At 42.8% G+C, this 23,202-nt stretch overlaps 1 protein-coding gene across 1 annotated transcript in view; it reads left to right on the top strand.

The window, feature by feature from the left end:
* rhbdl1 (rhomboid, veinlet-like 1 (Drosophila)) overlaps nucleotides 1-23,202 on the top strand; it is a 49,075-nt gene that overhangs the window by 20,203 nt on the left and 5,670 nt on the right. The window contains exons 5-8 of the mRNA XM_047338472.1: nucleotides 1,126-1,274; nucleotides 1,395-1,507; nucleotides 19,098-19,198; nucleotides 21,533-21,593. Coding sequence (XP_047194428.1) covers nucleotides 1,126-1,274; nucleotides 1,395-1,507; nucleotides 19,098-19,198; nucleotides 21,533-21,593 — 424 coding nt within the window. The remainder of the gene's footprint in view (nucleotides 1-1,125; nucleotides 1,275-1,394; nucleotides 1,508-19,097; nucleotides 19,199-21,532; nucleotides 21,594-23,202) is intronic.

Here is a 23,202-nt window from a genome sequence, read left to right as displayed (position 1 = left end):
AATCATAGAGTGGCATGAATAATAATAGTAATAGTAATAATAATAATAATGATAATAAGGGTTAGGGTTAGGGCCAAATAGGTTTGCTTCAAATAGACATAGATAAAAAAAACTAAAATAAGTCCAGAGAAATTAGGAATTTAAACAATTTAATGCAAGACAAATAAAGTAATAACACAAAAAAATGCCATTTTATAAAAGTGTGTTTTTACAAGAGGATACTGAGGTAGCTTCTCTGATTGACAATTCCTCTAATGCACCCCCACGTATTTGAGGTGTGTTTAAAACATTATTGGCCTGCAATATTTTACCTTATAAGAGTCAGGCTACTAACCCCACAACCCTGACCTTAAACCGCTCTGCTGCCTGAGTCGTTTGCCTCAGACCCTCTGAAAAGATTTTCTCTCTTTGATCACACGCTTTTACTGTGAGCCCGATATGAGCTGGTAACTCGTTTGGGAGTCGGGGGCTTAGCGGCTGCATTTAATGCCGTTCCTCCGAGCTTAAAGCCTCAGTCAGCCTCCATACAGGGACCTCTTTTTTTTTTCTAGACACCAAGTTTGGAACTTGGAAACCAGGTCAGTAAGCGCCCTGGCCACCACAGTGGCATTAATTGAGCTATTATGTTAGAAAACCACTAACAGAGAAGCCCTCGAGGTCCGGGGTTGAATGGTCTGAGATTAAGCAGCAAAAAAACAACAGTTTCTCAACAAAACTTCATCGTTTCCCCTGAAATCATCATAATTCTCAGGAGAGGAAGCCAGATGCTCTTGTAATGTCTCCAAATGGCACTGAGTGGCCTGTAATGACAATGAGGATGCGATAATAACGGTTCACATTCATTTTAATTCACAGACACAATGAGTCCTTATTCTATGAAAAGAAATTAATGGATTTGAACGAGGGCAGTAATTGTCTCCACGAGTCTTATAAGCATCAGCCGAGGAATGCGTGAAAAAAAAAAAAGAGAAGAAAATGTCAAGTGTGTTAAATAAAAAGCACAGTGGGTTGTGTTATTCGGGGCAATTTCCCCCTTTAGTAGCAGCAGTGTGCAGAGAGAGAGCGTGTAATGGGCATGTCAGCAAGAACTGACAGTTTGGTGTCATTCCTGTGTCTCTGTTGTAGATTATTGTGTTCATGTGCTACGGCATCATGTTAAACAAGTGGGTACTGCAGACCTATCAGCCCGACTTCATGAAGAGCCCTCTGGTCTACCATCCCGGCCACCGTGCACAAGTGTGGCGCTTCTTCAGCTACATGTTCATGCACGTTGGGTACGTACCAAAACCTAAAATCTCTCTCGGTTCCTGTCGATGACGCAGAACCATTAGAGGGAACGAGAATCTCCCACCGTCGTTTGAAGCTTGTCTTGTTTCTGTGCTCTCCCTCCTCAGTTTGGAGCAGCTGGGGTTCAATGCTTTACTGCAGCTGATGATCGGCGTGCCTTTGGAGATGGTCCACGGCATCTTACGAATAAGTCTGCTGTACATGGCAGGAGTGCTGGCCGGTGAGTGTCTTTTCAAAATAAGTGTATTACAATGTAAACCAGTGTGGGGGCGTGGCACCATGAAGTGCTGTGGTGTGCAACAGGGTCAAAGGTGCTGCAAGATTTGATGACATAGGGGTGACCAGGAAGTGCTTTAACACCAGGTTAATAATAATAAACTGTATTTGCTGAGCACCTTTCAAACAAGAAATACAGCTCAAAGTGCTTTTCATACAATATAGATAAAAAATAAAAACATGTTAGAAATTCAAATAAGAAGAGAACAGATTTGTTTAATAGTAAAGTACGGGCAAGTGCAGAGAAACATTCACTGAACCAGCTGCTGTGATATATCTAGCGGCAGTCTGTTCCACAACTCGGGGGTGTAGTTTACAAAAGCTGCATCTCCGATTTTCTTTTCAGCTGTTGTCGGGAACCAATCAGAAAAGAGCTGCAGTGATGTCATCAATATCCCATACTCCCATGTCATTTTTACATGTCTCTGTGAGCAAATATGTGGGCTCTACTTAACACCACTAAGCACATGATCTAAAGCACACAGGGCCAGTGCATTCAAGATGTGTACAAATCAACTCACGCTAGTTTAACAGCAGAAAAATACGTTGCTGCAGCAAACGCGTGGTTCAGAAGGGTCGCCCTTTTTCTCTTAATGAATCATGGGTGTGTTTTGGACTTGACATGCATAAACCAACCAAAGAGCCTTTTCCCATTTGCTTTAAAACCCAGGTGGGCTTGCAACGAGAATAAATAATTGTCAATGTGCAATAAATTTGAATGCATATTAAGTTCAACCAGTGCAGTGCCTCTTTTGAACCCGTTTGGAATGGGCTGTTTGCTCGGCCCGTGCTAATGCCGGCTGCAGTTTCTCTTTCTGAAACTATAAAAGTGACCTGCAGTAACACAGCCACGGTGAGTAACGACCTGCTGCTGGACTCAGCGCTGGTTTCCTTTTTATTCAAAGTTCATTCATATTGAAAGTATCACGTGTCCAAATCACACCAAGTTCAGTACTGCACCCATGGACCCTTAACAATGCACATGTCTAGTGTGAAACCGATGAGATGAACAGTTCTGGAGGCAGACAGGCAGGCAGGCAGGCAGGCAGAGACAGATTGGATAGATGCTTTGAATGCCTGATTAGAGAGATTTCCGAGTCCATTGCTTTATCCATCTTTGATGTTTACGTGTCCGTGCCCCCACGCCCACACTAATGTGAAGCTGAAAGATGAATTGTCGGACATGTTGACAGTCCTGGTTGTAATGGCCCCTTTGATTCATCTGAAAGTTGCCGCCGCTGGCATTTCTTCTTTCACTGATGCGTTTCTCTTCTGCGTCATCATGTCGGCCTCTGTGCTCAGAGCCTCCCTCACCCTCTGGAAGTCTGACTCTTCTTCGATGTAGAATTTTTCTCATCTGCTTCTTTTCCATCTCAAACGCCGTCATCTCCTCACACTTTTCTTCTATCATCAATGCCATCTCCTCCTTATATCCTGAAGGACTCCCTGCCGTCAATCATATCTTCATTTACAGCATCAAAAGTTGTTCTTCATACGTTGTACCCTAAGCTCTTCATTGAAGGTTTCTCTTTCTTTTTTCATGTTTCATTTCTCCAACTGGGAAGCCTCCCTCTCTGCGTTCTTTCTTGTGTTCTTTCTTGAAGACTTTTCTTTCTTGTTCCATGTTCTCACCCTCCAGCTGAAAGCATTCCTCATCTCCACCATTTTACACTGCTTTTAAAAGGGTTGTCTCTCTCCCTGCTCATCCCGTGTCTGTCCTTCTCCAGTTCCTCTTTCATTCTGTCGCTGCATCTTCACACTGCGGTTTCCCACCATCTTTCCTCAGCAGAGTGTTACTTTGGCTCCATGTGGTCCTCCAGCTTGTCTTTCTCCAGATCGAGAGGAAAACATGCTGCTGGTTCACACAACACAGTCTCATCTCTGCTGCTCTGGATGAGACACAAACACTGACTGCATCTCTCTGGATGGAGGAGATAGTATATTCTTCTGCCATTCGTGGAAATGTTCTGGAACAAAATGGAATATTTTTGATGCATCATGAAGAGGACAATCTTTGTGGTTTAAATCATTTAGAGAACTTCACAACAACATTATGTTGATGAATGTCATTCACCTTTTGTTAACATTTCCCTTTTTCTCAAATGTGGACGATGTTCTGTGTCCATTCGATAGGATACACATTGAAATCTATTAAAAAAATGTATTCCGAAAACAGAAAAAAAAGCATCATACAAAAAGATCAATATAATGACTTGAATTTATATAGCACCTATCTTAATACATCACTTCATTTTGACACTTAAACTTAATTTACTTCTTCGTTCTCCCAGATCTATTCATCCTGTTAGAGAAGATGTTCTCTATCTCAAACTGTTTGACATTTTGTTTCCGCCAGTTCAACCCTCTGCCCTGTGCTTGCTATTGTTGCTGAAGCACATACATGAAAACAGCATGAACTTACAGTGGTGATATAGATTTTTGGGAGTCAAGAACTTCAGGATAGCTGGTGTACCCCTTGAGTTTAACAGAAGTTCAGACGTGATGTGCTCTGCATTACACACTACTCTTTCCCTTTTTAAAACACTGAAGTAGACGGAAGAGGCTGTCAACTCGCTGTTGAACCCATTGTTTGTGTTATTGCCAGTCTGCAGTATATCTGCACTGACCTAGTTTGATGTTTTTCTTCCTTTTATTACTGTTTTCAGAGTTTATTAGTGTGAAAAATGCTTAGATTTTTGTGTTGTCGCTACCTTCATCATTTATTAAGTTCAAGGTGTTCCTCGCCTCACATCTGCTGCATAAAAACCAACAATTCATTTAGGTTCGGCAAACGCAGGTCCAGCGAGACTGAGGATGTTTATCCTCGAGTCAGCGTCCATATGCGGCCTGTTTGATCACTTTGATAAACATGACTCCTTTTATTTAAAAAAAAACTAAACAGACGAGGCTGAATGCAGCGGAGTGACTCGCGGTGTCCAGAGGTTTGGCCGCAGATTTCAAATCTTTGTTGACATGAAACCTCATTAACTTTCATCCTCCTCCAAGCCAGTTTGGAGATTGGTAATTTTAAATCCGTGCTGATTTCCGGATGAGGTTTCTCACTGCAGTTTTTGCTGTTAATGCGTATTTGCAGAGGTTATATCAGCACAACCGCATAAAGCTCTTTCCCCCCTTTCATCTTCACTCAGAACAATTTCTGTCTGGAGTCTCATAAATATCTCGCTAACCATTATTTGAATACTGTTGAGAGCAATAATTCACATTGAGTTGTATATATTCATTTTATGTGCCCTGATCTGATGTGACTAAAAATCTAATTTCTCTTCCTTTTCTCTCTCTCTGCACACACAGTTGTAAAATGGAGTTAAAGCTGCTCGTACTCTGTGAAAGTCAGACCCACACTCACATGCACACACTCTGTTAACACTCATGAATTATTGTAGCTTTGATTTATTTGAGCAGGGATGGTCGAGAGAGTGCAAGCGGGCGAGCGCGGGGCTTAGAGGAGGAAAAGTGGCAGAGTAACGCAGGGTCGCTCTCTGGGGAATTAGCGTAAGTGCAGTTTGAGATGTTGTTTGGAGATTTAAGCTCCAGCCTGAGTTGAAAAAGGAGGAGAGGAGCGGAGAGATCGTACACGCTGACACTTGTGATCTCAGAGCCTGGTGTCAAACTGTGCTCACTAGGGTTTCTGTGATTGAGTTACATCGCAGTGATGAAAAATTGAATTTCTTTAGTACAAGCCGAAAGCCGCAGCCGCATGAATTAAATTTAAAATTTAACTTTCAACATGATATGATGTGCATAAACTCAATCATCGTCACGATCGGGGTGCGAACTACAGGGAACTGCGCTCGTCTTAATAACACACGAGCTCCTGTGGTTGTTGACGTTTTGGTGGGTCTTTTCAATATAAAAAAAAACCATGTTTTTCTATTTCTATTTTTCTTCATCATGGATCATGCATAAAATTAGTCCAGTATGTATGATTCATGCATGAAAGACATTATTCACTAATTCAGAAAATAAAATTGTTAACTTGTGTAATAAAAGCAGCGCTCTGGAATACAAAGGTCCACTGATTCCAGCGTGGATTAGTAAAGTGCCCTATCTTTCTCTCTATCCGTAATCAAGGGCACTATTGTTAATACTCAGACTAGAATGGCACTCAGAGCTCATACATCCACCAAGGCCACATGATTGTCTGGTTCTTATAGTAGAAATATAAAATAAAACCGGAAGCTGTCTGATAAGCTAAATAATTTATTTGTCGTAAAAAACAGATTTCCTGGAGCGGCTACTTAAAATGTTAAATGCTCCAAAATTGTATCGGTTCTTCCCAGGCCCAGGCCTCATCCGTCCGCCAAATTTGGTGGAAATTGGTATTGTAGCTTTTGTGTTATCCTGCTAACAATTAAATTAACAAACTAGAATAGCACTCAGAGGAGCACATACCTCCACTAAGGCACTTTAAGTTCAATTAAGCCTCACCAAATTACTCACACTCATATTCGGCCCCTACATATGCCAGATTTATTTAATTAAGACCCATGAATTATTCACTGGGAAATTGGGGAGAGCAACAAAAACACAATCTCGCAAAGTTAGATGGATAGATAGATAGATAGATAGATAGATAGATAGATAGATAGATAGATGGATAGATGGATAGATGGGAAATCATTGTGTTACAGCAGCATGTCAAGGGCATTGCACACAGAGAAAGGAGCAATAACACAGATACAAATAATTAAAACAACTCAAAATAGAATGTAATAAACATAAAATGTAATAAAAACTGTAAAAAGTAATAAGGTACTAGTATATACACACATACTTCCACCAAGGTTCAGGATAAACTTTTCTCTATAGTGTTTGTTTAAGGCTGCTAACTAACACACAAACAAACAGAGGAAAAAAAAGATCCTTCTGGCTCTTTTTGCTGCTCTCCTCTCCTCCGTGGTGCTGAAAGCCGCACAGCAACAACCACTCTTCTTCGTCTTATTATCCATATTCTCATTAGTAGAAATAATAATAAGCAAAAGCTAAATCAAGAGGGCTATAAATGTTGTATTTGTAAAAAAAGTAAACTCCCCGAGCTCCCCTGCTATAGTTCGCACACTGATCACGATTCTTGGACTCGACACTCAGCAGACCTCTGAGTTCCAGCTCCTCAGTCTGACAAATGAGGAGAAGAAGCATAGAAACCGGCCGAACTCCTCCTGAAGGGCGAGGAACAGCCGAGCTGGCCGACGGACACACGATGATGAACGACTGTTAGCGGCACAATCATTTCACCTCCCGATTCTTGATGATGGAGTTGAAATTGGAGCTCCGCTGGCAAAAATGTTGTGATCCGTTGGAGAGTGGTCCATTAGACAGCGGGTCGGGAAATGCACTGGGACTCTGTGTGTGTAATTCTCTGTGTCTGTGGAGTTTTGGAGGAGGTTGCGTGGGAGGGTCTCAGGTTAGAGGCCGGGCCTTTTGGCTTTGGGCACAGCAGGAGGTTTTCAACTGTTGAATATAACAACGTTTGTTCCTCCTGTAGGCATTTTGTTCAGATTTGACAGAAATCCATAAAGAAAACTTAGAGAAGTTGCTGTCGGGGTCTTTTCTGTGGAGATACAGTAAATATGTATGTGCCTCACACTTTACTTTTTGCCAGTTTTCCTTCAGTCTTTGACAAACTCTTGATTTTACCTCCCTCTCCATTTTGTTGCCCATGGCTGTCTCCTGTTTATATTCATGCAGTGTCTTCTTTTCTAGCTCATGAGTTCAATCATGTCGGCTCTTGTTATCGGCTCTTGCACGCATGTTGCTTGTTATTTTTGTAGGGCAGCAGAGCTTTCAGATTACTGCTGCATTCAGTCGGTGCATTTACGGAGTGTTGCAGGTAATGTGTTTTGTCGCTCAACGCACTTGCAAGAATTTCTGCACCGCAGGACTTACTCCCAGAGCCAAGAGACATTTGTTCTTTTTGACTATGCCTCAAATACTGTGGTATAGTCAGATCTCCACATCTCACACGAGAGGAACATGAATATCTGCATTCATTAGTTATGAATATGAATGAAAAACTAGTTTAAGGCTTGAATCTGGGTGAGTCAGATTGTGTTGTATATGCATCTGTGAATCTTGCATACAGCCTGATCTTCACTCCATTGCAACGCTCCAATAATACAGTGGAAAAAAAAAGTGTGACACTGCATATTTTGTCCTTGGATGTGTGCTGACAAAAGGAACAATCTGTAATTATTCTCCAACTGTGCAACAGGGCTGTTCAGCCCGACCCTGGACCGCGTCCCTCCTCCTTTTGCATCCACTCAGTAATCCTCTGTGATTCTGTTGCAACTGAAGAGCTCTACTCGAATTTCGCGTGGCATAATAGGAACAGCATCAGTCAGAATTTCAGACTATGTTGACGAGACGATCGTAAAATGTTGAGTCATGTTCGACTGTTGCAGCCCAGCTCCGCATTGAAGAGGGAGCGGCAGGGATTCTTTCTTTTAATCTTCTTTCTCTCGTTTTCTCCCCCTCTGGTTCCGCTTCCCTCTGGCCAACAACTCCTTCAGCTTCTTCATTTGCTTCAGGACATCAGCGCATTGCCAGAACACCATGTTTTCCCTCGTAGCTCAGTGTGAGCCTCGGGCTGTATGTCTCTTACACCTTACGTTTGAGACAGTCCACATCCTCCAGCAGCCCCTCACAACAGCCAGCCTGAGTCTGCTGATTTACTCTGTCCTGTTCAACTCGGATACACTATCAGTGTGTTGATGAGATTTCAGGCTCGTCATACTCCGCTCGCTCTTAAAAGCCTGCCTGCGGCAAAACCTCCACTTTCACTAATGTGATTTTTGAGAACATATCAGCACATTCTAGTTAAACAGTAAAAAACTGTATCAGCGTATATTTACAGTGTACTATCGCTACTGTTACTTAAGTAAATTATTTGAATACTTCTTCCTCCACCATCTCTGGATGAATGACAGTTTTAAAAAAGGTGATATCTTTTCTTACTTATGTTTCATCCGTTTTCTCAACTTATTTCTCATGATCTAAGATAACGAATATATAGAACCTGAATTAAGAAAATAAACATATAAGTCTTTTCCTTATTCTTGTTAAATAACATTTTTTATTTCTGTGTATGTAGGTAAACAAAAAGAAGCAGATCTTTTTGTGAAAGGCTCATGTCAGTCAGGCTGATGATGACAAAAACTAATCTGATTTTATATATATTCGTATATTCTATTAAATTTCACTTAATATTATATTAAAATTGGAACATCCTGTCAAAATCAAGTAAATACAACTAAGTTCAAGGTATACATATAAAGTAAACATAGCTGTAGATATAAAGCAAACCTGTTGCCTAGGACACTGTCTGATTGCCCACACAAAGTTTCCTAGATTTTCAAAACTAAGATCAACTCGGATTGAACATTTTACCTGGTGATGCACCTGAGCAACGTAGGAAGAAACCACAAGAGGCTGCTGCTGCTTCAGCACCTGTGGAGCGCATGATGTGAATCATACATGAGGATGAGGATGAAGAGAAGGATCCTTGTTAACAGATAAGAACAGAAGCATTATTACAGCTCTGTGCCCACTTATTGATGCTCTCAGTCAAAATGAGGAGGAGACATGTGGCCTGATGTCATTTGTGGCCCGTTGGGAACCTGTAATGAAGATGTGATGAATGACTGCATGTCAGTGTGACCTCATTGTTACCAGCCAGTGGATGTTGTCATTACTCTGCAGCTCCTCGCCAAGTTGCATGTAATGTTTAATTCTTCAGCAGTTGATTAATGTCGTTGTGATACCAGGAGGGACGGCGGCAGCGTCGTGTTTCTGCTGAGGTCATGAGACTCACTTTATAGTCGCTCCTAATTTAGCCTGATGATTGTTTCAGCATAAATAAACTAAGCGTGTTTAGTTTCTGAATGACTGCGCGGACCCCAGGCTGATTTGGGCCTGTGTGTTATTATTACTTCTGTTATATAACCGAGTTTTTAAGGGCATTGTGTAATTAGGCAGGGGAAATATGATTACATCTGCTGTCAATGAATAGAGGGCCTGAGTGCTTTGGCAACAGTGACTTTGTCCATCATCCATTTTGCTGATATTTGCTGTTTGGTGGAGACACACAAGCTTTTGTAACTCTCATACTGAAATCCCTTAGGAATACAGTTTAGAGACTGAATCTTCAGTTCATAAATTCAATTGAGTAATTGAAATAAACTAACAAGGGTTTTACTGCTTCTAATGGTGAAATATATCTAGTTACAGATCAACTTTCTAGGTTTAATTCACTCTTATTTGTTGATGAAATATTATTTTGTAAGTGATAATAAAAATGATCATTTCATCATGCAGAGAAGAAGTTCATTTATCCTTTATCCGTTTTCCTTTCGTTGCCTTTTAATGCGTAATGTGAATAAAACTTTAATCCATCCGTTAACGTGATTTGCATCTGAGTCGCGTCGGGTATTTTCATCAACTCCCGTGATCCCGCGCTGCTTCACGACGTCATCAAACTATAGGTCTTTTGTTTTTGTTTCGATTGAGAGACCCCAACTTCAATACTTCAATACTAAATCAATACAGCTTTATGTGCAGCTCAAAAATCCCAAAGACACTATCAATGCATTTATATACACTATTGATTTGACTACACACATACAGGGTCACGGATTTAATGCAACGCACGACCGAAATATCCCTCCATCCATCATCTATACTGCTTTAAAGGTCAGGCGGGGCTGGAGCCAATCCCAGCCGACATTGGGCGAGAGGCGGGGCACACCCTGGACATGTCGCCAGCGTATCACAGGGCCGACACACAGAGACAAACAACCGTTCACACTCACATTCACACCAATGTAGAATCTCAAATTAACCTACGCTGCACGTCTTTGGACTGTGGGAGGAAGCCAGAGAAAAGTCACACAAACACGAGGGGGGGGGACATGCAAACTCCACACAGAAAGACCCCCGGCCAAACTGGGATTCAAACCAACAACCCTCCTACAGTTAGTACTAACCACTGTATCACCTTGTCGCACGCTACTGAAATGTGTGCACTAAAACAGAAAAAGATGTCTCACAGCGATGCTAAAGACAGTTTCTCAAACCGACTGTCATCAGATTTTAGTTTTTTGGATAGAATCAGATAAACTGACGCTGCCACACCTTCACTCTGCATCAGCGACATCAGCAACCGAACTCGCTTAATGAGGCAGCGATGGAGATAAAGAGACGAGAGAGGGCAGGACAAGAGAGAGAAGTGTCAGAAAACAGAGGAGCTGGATTCATCACTCTCAGCGCCTCAGGGACGTGACTCGGCCTCTGGCTCTGAGTCACTTCAAGCACTGCTGTAGAGACGTTTAACAACACACTGATTTGATTGGCTCGAGGTGAACCCGGTGAGGTTTCGCCGAGTCGTCTTTGTTTTGCTGTTGTCGGCTGAATACCAATTATTTCCTGCTCGCTGTTGCTTTGAAGGCCTGTCGGTGGAGAGTGTGGCTGGGACTGAGCCGCGTTGACGGTACACAAGGTCGAATTTCTTTGTTTTTCGTCAGACCGCTTCATTGGTATCAACATTTGTGTTGCGTACAACGCCGAAGCGTCTGGTTCGATGTTTCTGATGTACTCCCCTGGCGCAGAGCTGAACTGAGTGCTGAGGAAGCAGGGTGACCTTGGTGTGTTGCAGAGCCTGCCAGTGTGATTATGGTAATTCCCAACCCCCCCATCTCAACCCACAGTCAACCCTTCCTGGGTGACACTGAGCCCACTTCCTCTAAAAACTGCCCCCCCTGCAGCCTGGCTGATAGCAGCACCAAGGATGAATGAATATGAAAATGCAGCCTCATTGAATGCGTCCCATTTGTGTGAAGCGAGCCCACTGTGTTTCCATTTTGCATCTACGGTGTAAAACCAATGCAGGAAAACAACACGTTCTGAAGAGGCCATTTCTCTCCCCAGTTGATATTCCGCTCAGTTGTTAGTTCTCCGATGAAGGAGCACATCACGCTCGCCGCAGCCATCACTGTGGATTTATAACCTTGAGCGCAGGAAGTGATTTCCTGCCCTTTTCCATCAGGACGTTGGAAGAGTGGGAGTCATTTCCGTCCAAGGTCAGTGATTGTGCTTGTTCACTGAAAAGCAGTCATGAGCTTTGTTCATGACAAGAATTTATTTTGTGGTGTCGGAGCTCATCTTCTGGAATAAACAATACACTCTCACTGGAGGTATGCTTTCCTTCATTGGAGGCATATGCTCAGATATCATTATCCCTCCCTCTGATTGGTGGTGCTGTGCCGGGTAGTTTCCTCTCAGCAGCTCGGAGGATGTGACTTATGGAGCTTATTGATTTTTAGAGATGCCCCCTGGGCTCTGGGGGAACATAAATATTATCATATTTCCCCCATGTGGCAAATTTGGACAGGAGAGAAAACTGTTATATAAACAGAATCAGTCCCTAAGGAGACCAAGGGCAAGATGTGTTTACAGTGGCCATGCTGGCCCACTGTGAAACTGATGAATTACTGTACATCCCTTCTTCCAGAGCCGAGCAGAGCTTCAAATGCACTGGAATCATGTTCATTTCCTTTTTGTTTTTATTCTTTTTTTTATGTGTAGACAAGAGAAGTCCTGATTCATGTTGTGTTTCCACTTTGGATCTGTGTTTGTCGACTGATGTGCTTTGCGAGCCGTGCAGTAACGCAGGAGAAGCGTTTTGTCGCTTTGAGGATGCTGACAGTTTGGGATGCTCTTCCACAGCTTGACACCACTGATAAGTAAAACTTTGCAGACTCCGTCTTCCCCTTCACGTCATGTGATGGTTTCCATCACCCACAATCTACCGGGCCACAAGGAGATGGATTAAGATGCTAGATTGGATGTGGACTGAGTGTGAGTCACTTGAAGGAAAGCCTCGGCGGCAGAAGGTGATATTCACCTTCTCTCTTTCTGTCTGGATGACACAGAGCTGTCTATCTCCTTCTTTAATAGGACCCCATCCAGTCTGACAGCACTATTATAGTTGAAATGAGGCTTTGAAGCGGGCGCCACACTATTAAATGACATTTGAAGATATGAGCTTTTCAAATAGACTATAAAGTAGACAAAGGACCATGTGACAGATGGTCTGCCTCTTATTGAGTCACTCTGACATTTCCCTTCTTTCTCCAGTCACCTCTGAACTGTGTCATATAACAAAACCAAAGTACTCTGCTTCCCAAAATCAAATAATCCCCCCCCCTTAGTGATACATAATGCCAGTGCCATTTATTGGTTTTTATGCAGCAAAATTGATTTAGTTTATTAATTTACAATTACTTTATTTTGATAGTAAAATAATCATTGAATCCATTTATTTGGTTATTTGTTAACAAATCTCATTTGTGTAATCTCTACAGAGCCACTAAACAAACACGGGCATTAAAATCAACCAACTGCCAAACAAAACATTTATTGTTATTCACACTGTCCATCTGATGGTGAACAAAGTGAACCACAAACCACAGTGTGGGCCGATGTCCAGATTTATCTGTTACTAAATGTCTTTTTCAGCTGGAATGAGAAAATAATTAAAGAGAAAGGTACCAACAGCTCTAGAGTTAATTTAACAGAAACTAAACCTCTGGTTCTCTCCTAATTAAATGGCAGATTAAATTAAAAAAAGAAAAAAGACAAACACACGGTAAAAACCCTGCAGTACTAATTGTGTGATAGATGAACCTTATAGTGCTTCTTCTGTACCACCGTTACTCATGAGCCCATGCGCCCACTTTTTCCATCAGTGTCCGTCTCTCTTTATTTGAGCTCAGTGAATAAATCTGATCGGACATTTCCTCAGTTTATTAGCCAACACAGGCAGCCCTGTGACTGCAGGAGTGCTGACCACAGCACATCCACGTGGAGGGCCTCAAGATTTAATGCATACCAGATAGATCTTCTGAGGCCGGTGTGTACAAATAGAGCAAAACGAATCTAAAAGGAAACAGCAACAACGGCAACTGGTTTTCAAATGAAATGTTTTACTTACAAATGTGTTTCAGTGTGGCATCTGTGCTTTAAAGGCTTTTTGAATATTCATAATGACTGAGATGATTATGTGCACTTAGAATCCACAGAGATTCCTCCCTTGACTCTGCAGTTCCCTTGCCATCACCGTTCTTTGCTAATTCTGATGACATTCCTTTCATTGATTTTAATGAAGCTCTGATAAATTCCCCTGTCGGCTACCTGACCAGCGCCAGACAACACAAAGTCAGGGACGAGCCGGAGCCACATATCTCCTTCAGGTGTTGATGAAAACCAAACAGAGCTGAAAGAGAGTGATTATTAGAGGTTCCTTCTCTGGGTCGCCCGAAGCACATCTCACAAATGGATGCTAATGTTTTTGTGTCAGTTAGATAAATGTGTGTAACTAGTCAGCCGCTGGAATGTTCACCCTATCAACTTTATAAGCAGCGGCGAAGTCAATGTTGTGTTTCCAGCTTGTTCTGCTGCCCCCTTAAAATCCATTCACTCAGCCTCGACTTCAAAAACCTCCTTCGGCTATTTGTGTAACCCACTTTTACTGAATACATCACCACCAGTTTAAGTTATGAATACACGAAACATGCTTCCATTATCTATTTCACTTATCCTTTGAGGGTCACGGGGGGGGGGGGCACTGGGTGAGAGGCGGGTTGGCAACGAATCACGCTACGGACACGCCTGACGTCCACACTACTCCAGAGTTTTAGAGGCGTTAAAAACTAAGAGGTTTGGAAACACTGCTGGCCCTGTTTTAATTTGAAAACTCACGGACTGTTTACACCTTCATACACATGCCCATGGATACAAATGAATTATTATAGACTAGGATGATATGATGTATTCGCCCTTAAGCCCTATGTTGCCTATGATTTTAGTTTAAACATCTAGAGATATTCAGACGTCTTTTAAACTAACAGATTTGATCTGTTCTAAAAGACCCACTTGACTGTGAACCAAAATATTTGACATAGGAGACAGTGAAAAGCTTCTTGTTTTGTCAGTGTTTGAGCCGTGGTTCAGCGTATTTTCCGAGGATTTGGAGACATATATTTTGTATTGCCACATTTACTGTGCTGTGGCGCAGCCGCCACCGGAGCAGCTACACCGCGTCGCAGCCTCGGGCACCGTGAAACTCTGGCCTCGGATCAGCTCACCATCCCTTGTCTGCACCTCATTCCAGAGAGACTGAAAAATCCAAAGTTGACCCATAGCTTAAGGGCTGCCTGGAGTAACAGTCATAGTGTAGCAAGTTTGGTTTGACAGAGAGACTGAGTTCTCTGTGCTTCGTTGGGGATGAGTGATGACTCTTCTTACGTGAAAATAAATATCGCCAGGTGAAAAAGCAGTGACACACACGTAGAAGACACCGATGAAGATGTCAAGAGAGTTTGTGGTGATAAGAGCCGACACCGGTGTCTGTGTGTTGTAAATAAAATCCTGTGATAACGTGATCGGCTTTCTGCCTCTGGCTGCTGCTCCCGGCTGCTCCACCTCTCGCCTGAAATTTGTGGAGGATTTGACCCTGTTGTGAAAGTGTGAACCTCCTGCTGTGTTGTGCATGTGTGAAAGGCAAACTCTGGGTAAAGTTCTCTGAATTTTACCACAGGTCATGTCTGAAAACGGCTATAAACAAAGTACATCTTTTTTACTGTCTACACTGCAGTGAACTTGTGAATGCTGCAAGCTCACAAAAAGATTTGAGGATGTTGACGATGACTTCGGGACAGCAACAATAAATAATCTGTGTGAGAGATGGAATGTGTCAGCTCAGCACCGAAAATAATCGTACACCTCACTGCTGAGTGCGAGAAGCCTAAATCTCAAATCCCCCTGAGTAGGGGGGCCCACATGACAGCTCTGTTTAATATTCATACTGTATTCTGGAGCCTCTCACCAAAGCAGAGCGAGCAGGAGGAGAGAGCAGTTTGTATCCTCCCCGCGGAGCCTGTCTCTTCCTCTGAGCCCGAGGTCTCAAGTTGTCGTCTCTTCCTCACCCACAGATGGTGGTGTCACAAGTGTCTCCTACCAAGAGGTTGTCTGAGCTGGTGTTAACGACGAGTTTAGAAACCAAACAGGTGACTTCGCTATTCTTAAAGGAGGCATATTGTGTTTTTTTCAGTTCTTGTGTGGAATATGTAAAAGATCTGCAAAGTCAGAAAAACAAGGCAGTAAAGGGAGCTCCTCACACAGAAAACACTGCAGCTTAAACTCATGAAATGTCTCCTCAATAGTCTGGCCCATACTTAGCAAATTTTCATAATGCACGCCTGATGCAGCTTGTCCGGCACGACCCCTAACAAAGCCAGGTAAAGCGAGAACAGAGGTCGACCTTTCCTACACGTGCTGGAAGCTTTATCGGGAGTGGGGGCCTGAAAGAAGTGTTTCAGACAGAGGCTGAAAAGAGGAGCTGCATCGAGGGACAGTTGGAGGAAAGTTATGTGTTTTCTCGAGATTACAGCATGTAAACCTTTTCAGGTATCAAATGAAAAATGTGAAGCTGAATATGAGCATAATGTCTCCTTTATAGCTGCTTTATAGTGTCTCTCAGCTTGAGGTTTTGGTTGTACTGCTCAACAACAAAATACACAGCACTGCGAATGCAGCCAAATTAAGCAACAAGCTGGGGCACAGGTAACTTCAACACTTAAAGAACCAGATATTTTTCTGTAGAAGTTGGTGGTGACCAAAAGGGAGCTACAAGGACAGTGGATATTGGTCGTACATGTCACAGGTAGCAAGAGAAGCTTTTCCAAAGGAATGTCAATGTTGCTCCATTTCTGCTGTCAACAGTTTGGTGGAAGATTTGCCATATTATTTATATATATATATATGAAAATATTATTATTATATGCTGTGTTTAAAGCTATATGCACTGCCCTCAGAGGAACAAAAATCACTTAATTGCAGACAGATTTCTCTCTTAAAGGGAATTAACATTAAAGTGTAGATAACACTCATCTATATCCAAGACTTCTGAAGTACTCTGTACTTAAAAAGAAAGTAATATGTATGAAGTAAACACAGTGTCTGCCCCTAGAGGCAATTACAAACTATCACATATTAACAAAACATCTATTTTTAATCAATACCTCAACTACATGCTTTAATCTATAAATTCCACTTGAGTGAGAGATGTTAATCTCTTAAAGGAAAAGAAGTTTGTCTATGTTTATATCACACTGCTAATTGTATCATTTAATTTTACTGAATCTTTAAGCCCAATGAAAGACAAAACCCCAGACGATAGCTCTCATATCGTACCATTAATATTTCATCAACTTATCTTCCCGTGCTGCATTGAAGTAATAAATTAACTCTGAAAATGTTGTGAGGATTAAAAGAGAAACTCAGATGTTGATGCTGCTGAAGTTGCTTCAATTCACTTTTCCCTTTACTTTGAAGAGATCAGAGACCCCATACTGTACGCCGAGCCGTGTAATTGCAATTTTGTGGAACTGCTAAAAATGGGACACTGTGAATCTCCCGAAATCTTTAGCTGAGGCACCAACCTTGATATGCCCCATAAATCCACGTAGGAGAGTACATAGGTGTCGGAGCGTGGAGAGACGAACGACTCGGGAACGCGCTCCGATTACCATCTGTCTCTCTGTGATCATCGCCGCCACCACGGGCTGACAAGGCATTCTTTAAGACCATGTTTACTCTGGGCAGGCGCACGTACACACACAGAACAGGACTGTCACAACATGCATTATAGATCTGACATCACAACTCCGGCAAACCCCAGCTGTGATTAAAAAGAGGCTCTTTTGTTTTATCTGGCCTCTCCACTTCCCTTATCTGCTCATTTGCATAATTAACTGTGGCTGAAGCCGTCCTCGCCAGAAACTGCCACTGTGATTTTTGTCCTGCGAGGAAGTCTGTCCTACTTCACGGTGTCGACGCTGCGGCGAATGAGGCACCGGGTGTACTGCATTCAGGATCATACCTGTACACACCTTTAAACACTCCAGCGCTGCTAAATACAGCTTGCTATTCAAAGGCCCTTTGGAATTTGTGTATTTTTGTTATGTTACTTGAATAACTTTTGGAAGACTTTACTTATAGCAGTGGTGGACTTTGTTTCATTGTGGTTGTGTCACGTCTCTGCTTTTGTTCCCTTCCCTGGGCATATTTGACACCTAAATTACAGGGTACATGCAGGTCTTTTAAAAAGTCGATTAAATCCCTTCCCCATTACCAGTAGTGTAGTTTGCCTGTCTGCCTCATGTTCTTTATCGTGAGCACACTGGAAACTGAGGCGCTTTCTCTCCTTGCTAAAATGAGCCAATTCACCCGGGCGTCACATGTCCATCACTGCCAGTCTGAGACGGAGCCCATTTAAAACCTGTGTCTACGGCAGAGTCATTTACATCAGTCCATTAAATGCGCCTGATTTTTGTCATTAATTATTCCCTGGATGATTGGTTAAAATGCCCCCCCCCTCAACCTTAAAGAAAGTGATTCAAAATATTCCCCTCTGTGCAGATCCCTGCCATGTGACATTGCATAGTTCTTAAAGGAAACTCCAACGCAGCCTCACCACAACTTGAGTTTTAAAAACATGGTGTGCTCTAACTGAAAAGGTTATTCAAAAGGTTTTGGCATCAAATATCTGCTGAACCATGGTATTGTATGCAGTAATGTGAGTAATGTAATCTCTCTACAGTCTACAGTAATGGCTGCTGTGATGTTCACTCCTTTGTCACAGCCACGACCACCACTACACTTTTCATATTATAATGATCTGTTTGAACTGCACATTTGGCTTCTGTCCACATCTACATATCCCAGATTAGACCTTGCTCATGAATACAACACAAGGCCTTTTAGAGCACACTTTGGAAATTATCCTCTTCAGCAAGATTCGCCTGTGTTCTCCTGACCTTCCTTTGATCACAAATTATTTTAAAATGGACTCTTTTAATTACAGCATGCTCCGGTACAATCCTATCTATCTATCTATCCATCCATCTATCTATCTATCTATCTATCTATCTATCTATCTATCTATCTATCTATCTATCTATCTATCTATCTATCTATCTATCTATCTATCTATCCATCTATCTATATATCTGTCTATCCTTCTATCCGTCTCTATATCTCTCTTTATATATAAATATTTATTTCACTCTATCTAATTAGTATTTCAGTTCTTTACAATACTGTTTAAAACATGTGTGTGTTTGTGTGTGCGTGCGTGTGCGTGCGTGTGCATGTGTGTGGAATAGAAGGGCAGGTGAAGGTCAGCTGATGTAATACAGTCATTTTTAGAGAAGTGCTGTGAGGAAGGTGACTTGTGCTGCTGCGTGATGAGTAATCTGATTCTCCCTTTTGTTTTTCCCCTCTGCTCTAAAATGCTGCCCTGTCTAACAAACACACACACACACACACACACACACACACACACACACACACACACACACACACACTCACACACTCTCCTCTCCCTTCTGCCTCTTTCTTATGTCAACAATCCTAATACGTTTCTCTCTCTCTCTCTGTCTGTCTCTGTATCTCTGCAGGCTCACTGACAGTGTCCATCACAGACATGCGCGCTCCAGTGGTGGGGGGCTCCGGGGGGGTCTACGCTCTGTGCTCAGCGCATCTGGCCAACGTCGTCATGGTAACTGCCGCTATCATCATCATCGCCTCCATTGTTACGTCTGCAAACTGTTTTCAGTGGAGATGAAATGTCAAGGCGTCCGCATGGCGTGAGGAGGAGAGACAGGGACCACATCACACTCCCTCCGACATCTCACTCTTCGTCTGTTTGTGTTTGTTTTTTACTCTCATTCAAGTTTTTTTATTTCCCAGCTGCAGAAGAATCACATCAGTGTGATAAATTATTTTCATTGCCCAGCAGCTCTCGGCTCAACGCCTCCTAATACTCCAGAGACCAGGTCGCCTCTTATCGAGTCATCAGCAAAGTGAAGAAGCTCCTGCTCACGGCTGTTGATGAGCAGCAGAACCCTCGAGGACCTTCTCCCAGCGTCTCACGTCACCGAACCTTTTTCTGTTCTCCTGTGAAATCTCATGCGAACTGGCATTTCAGACTCCCTTATTAATTATTGAGACTGTGTTTATTTGTGTCCATTGAACTCCCTCGATGCAGCGCGTGTCTGTCACGAGCTCTCTATGCGAAATGCCTTCCACATTCTGTTCAGCTCTCGGGGCGATGTTACGTCTGACGAATCACTTTAACTAATGTTGCTGTTCACTGTGGCCAGTGCAGATGCCAGCAGGGATACAAATCAAAGCGCGCTGATGGGCTCAAAGTAGAGAATGTAGAAATGTGCAGCAGCCAACAGGACTCTATTTGTTCTGTTGCGCTTGATGTTGGGAAACTCTTTAAGGCCTCAAGTTCTACTTTGATGAGTTTCTCTTTCTTCGTTTGTTTTTCTGTTGTTGTAAGGAAATCTTGAACCCTCGTTCGTTCTCGGGCCCAGTAAGTTCCTCGCCATCTGCCAACACCCATCATCATGCGGTTTTCGCTCAAAAGACATTTTCAGGATGAGTGAAGTTTGGAGCACTGGTGCGGACGTGACTGAGTCGTACAGCTTCGGCGACATTGTCAGAATACATCTTGAGCAGGAGCGTTTCAAGGGACTTGGGGCGCCCCGGGCGAAATTGAATCAGAACGACCCCAACCCACCTCCCGGAGAAAATACGTGATATCAAACCACATCATTCAAATCTTCTAAAAGGATTATTTTATTATGAACATTTTAAACAAAGTGCAAATTTTGCATGCTCATACCCCAATCCCAAACACATCACACACACACTCACACATTTTGACATTTTAGTTTTCAAGCACTCAAAGCTGTTGGCAGAAAGTTACTTTACTACTTTTCAGACATGCACTGAACTCCAGACCATCCCCCCCGAAAAACATTCGAAGGGGCTGGATGTGAGAACGCAAATGTCTGAGTCCTTTGCTTGGGTCATTTTCCGGAGCCCTTCCGTTTTGATCTTTTCATTCCAAACAGCGAGTGTTTCTCAGTCTCTCATTTGATCTTCCACACACACACACACACACATTTCTGATTCCTTCATCATTTCAATGTCAGCAGTGTGATGACAAGATCTGCAACAAGACAAAATGGATCGGCCGTCCTCTGTTACAGCTTGCCCTTCTCCTCCAGTGAGTTTGGAGGCACATCGGAGAAAATAGCCTCCCATCAGAGAGCGGCAGCATCACGTCAAACACACACACACACACACACACACACACACACACACACACACACGTCCTCCCCTGCACCACTATGCTGTCTTCTCCCCTTTCATGGTATTAATCTTTTATTTGAAGATATATTGTGACATAGGGAGCACTGCCACTTCTTGCTTGTTTTAACCGTATGGTCACAGCAGGTTTTTATTTATACATTTCTCTTCAATCTTGCATTGAGTCCACTATTTCTTTTTTCTGCTTCAAGGGGACACCACACACACACACACACACACACACACACACACACACACACACACACACACACACACACACACACACACACACACACACACACACACACACACACACACACACACATTGGCACAGGGTCACACTCCCACAGCCAGGAACTTAAGAAGGGAGATGACTGGTGCAATTATTCATCCTGGGTAGTAACTCTGTTATTCTAAATTAGGATGCTTTTGTTCTTTTTTCCCCCTGAAGAATCACAAGGGCTATTTATTGGCCCATTCGGCCCTTCTGTTAAATGATCATAGCCTTAATTAATAGAGTGCCACTGGGCTGGAATCAGTAAGTGGAGAGCAGTCAGGTGTATAATCTCGTCTCGAAAGTGCAGCCCCCTTCTCACTTATGGATTGTGTTTCTCTCTGAATATGTCCGGCAGATGGAGAGTGACGTGCTGCTTTAATATACTCACGCATGTCATGGTTGTTTGTGTCACGGCTGTTTGTGCTGACGAGACACTTTGGCCTTGTGTTGCAGAACTGGGCCGGGATGCGCTGTCCTTACAAGCTGCTCCGCATGATCCTGGCACTGGTTTGCAGTAAGTTCTCCAGATTCTCTCTCTCTCCAAACCCTGTGCTCCTCTTCCTGCTTTATGATGAATTCGTGGTTTGATTTACTATCCGTAGTAGTATTAAAAATCAACAGACATGCTTTGTAAGTTATTATATTAATGGCTCGGCGTGAGAGGTTCCCTGATTGGACACGTTGCTTTGTTTTCCAAGCGCCTGAGTCACTTTACTCGTCCTTTTTCCTCCACACGAGGACCGATGCACTGTCACTTTCATTAGTGAGCAATATGTTCCCTCCATCTGTCCCGAGCCCGCCGCCCCCGAACTGAGAGAGCGGCGAGTCTCCGCAGGAACATCTCGCTGTTATTATATCTCCTCTCAGTGTCTTACAAACAACTCTTCGAAATAAAATATGACACGTCCTTTCTCTGAGCCACCGCGAAGAATGAATTAACATTTGCTCTGGTTTTCTGTTGCCAGTGTTGAGTATTTATTCAGCTAAAGAGACCTTTTAACAACAGGCGGAAAAACTAGGCCTACATTTAACATCATAAAGCAAATTTCAGAGTATGGATCCATTTAAATCCTCTCGTGGCCTTTCTTTGGCTGCAGACGCAGACTGTGATAAAACACTTTGCTGCAATACAGTCACATCGAGTCAGCTCTGATAGCCCTTGTGCTTTATATCAGGGAGAGTAATAAATACCTTCCTTTAAAAACAAGAAGACACTGCTTCAAGATCCTCTTCATCTCGGATTCATTAATTCTCTAACCGGGTTTTAAGACGCATATGAAAACTGACAGGATCATTTTGCTTAGACCCCCGTCCAGACCTAGGTATTAACATCCATCTGTCCTGAGTGATCCAATCACAAGCGGTCAGCGCTGTGTTCAGGCCTGAACGCAACCAAATGAGTCCTCAATGTGTGCTGAGATCTGATCAAAACCACATTCGGAGATGATCTGGGACGCACGTGCATGGCCACATTATTTTTGCTGTGTTAACGCAAATGTGTCGGGCCACATATGAAGGAGCACCAACTCAGCTGACGTCCTCTGACTCACTTCAGTTTCACATTTTACATTATCACCTGACACATCAGACTGGGTAAAAACAACATGATTTGGTCTTTGTGAAAACAAATGACATACGTGTTTATTTGCATAATAGAGCGGGGAAGTGAGATCTGATCACACATTCAGGACACATTCTACAGGTGTGACCGCTGACCACATGTGATCGAATCTCCCAGGACGGATGTTGGTTAGGACTGAACAGAGCCTTACATTCGATTAAGTAATCTAGATTAGTTAAAGGAATGTTTTGACATTTTGGGAAGAGTTGGATGAGAAAACTGATTCCATCTGCAGATCTGTCTGTTGCATGTAAGGCTACATAAGGTCCAAAGGTATAGCCTAATAAAATCTACCTGCCAAGTTTAGAGGTGCTGTATGTGAATTTTATCTCAGCCAACTACTGATGGTAAATGGTAAATGATGCTTTTCTAGTCTTAACAACCACTCAAAGTGCTCAACACTATCCTTTCACACGCATCCATACTACACGTCTATTTCTAGCTCTTTTCTATCACACATACATTTATATTCCCCACACTGACTCTGTCTCTTCTCCCACAG

This window comes from Hippoglossus stenolepis, chromosome 21 (genome assembly GCF_022539355.2).
Source record: "Hippoglossus stenolepis isolate QCI-W04-F060 chromosome 21, HSTE1.2, whole genome shotgun sequence".
Lineage (NCBI taxonomy): Eukaryota > Metazoa > Chordata > Actinopteri > Pleuronectiformes > Pleuronectidae > Hippoglossus > Hippoglossus stenolepis.
The sequence above is the reverse complement of the archived record's forward strand: the minus strand, read 5'-3'. Positions and strand labels throughout refer to the sequence as shown.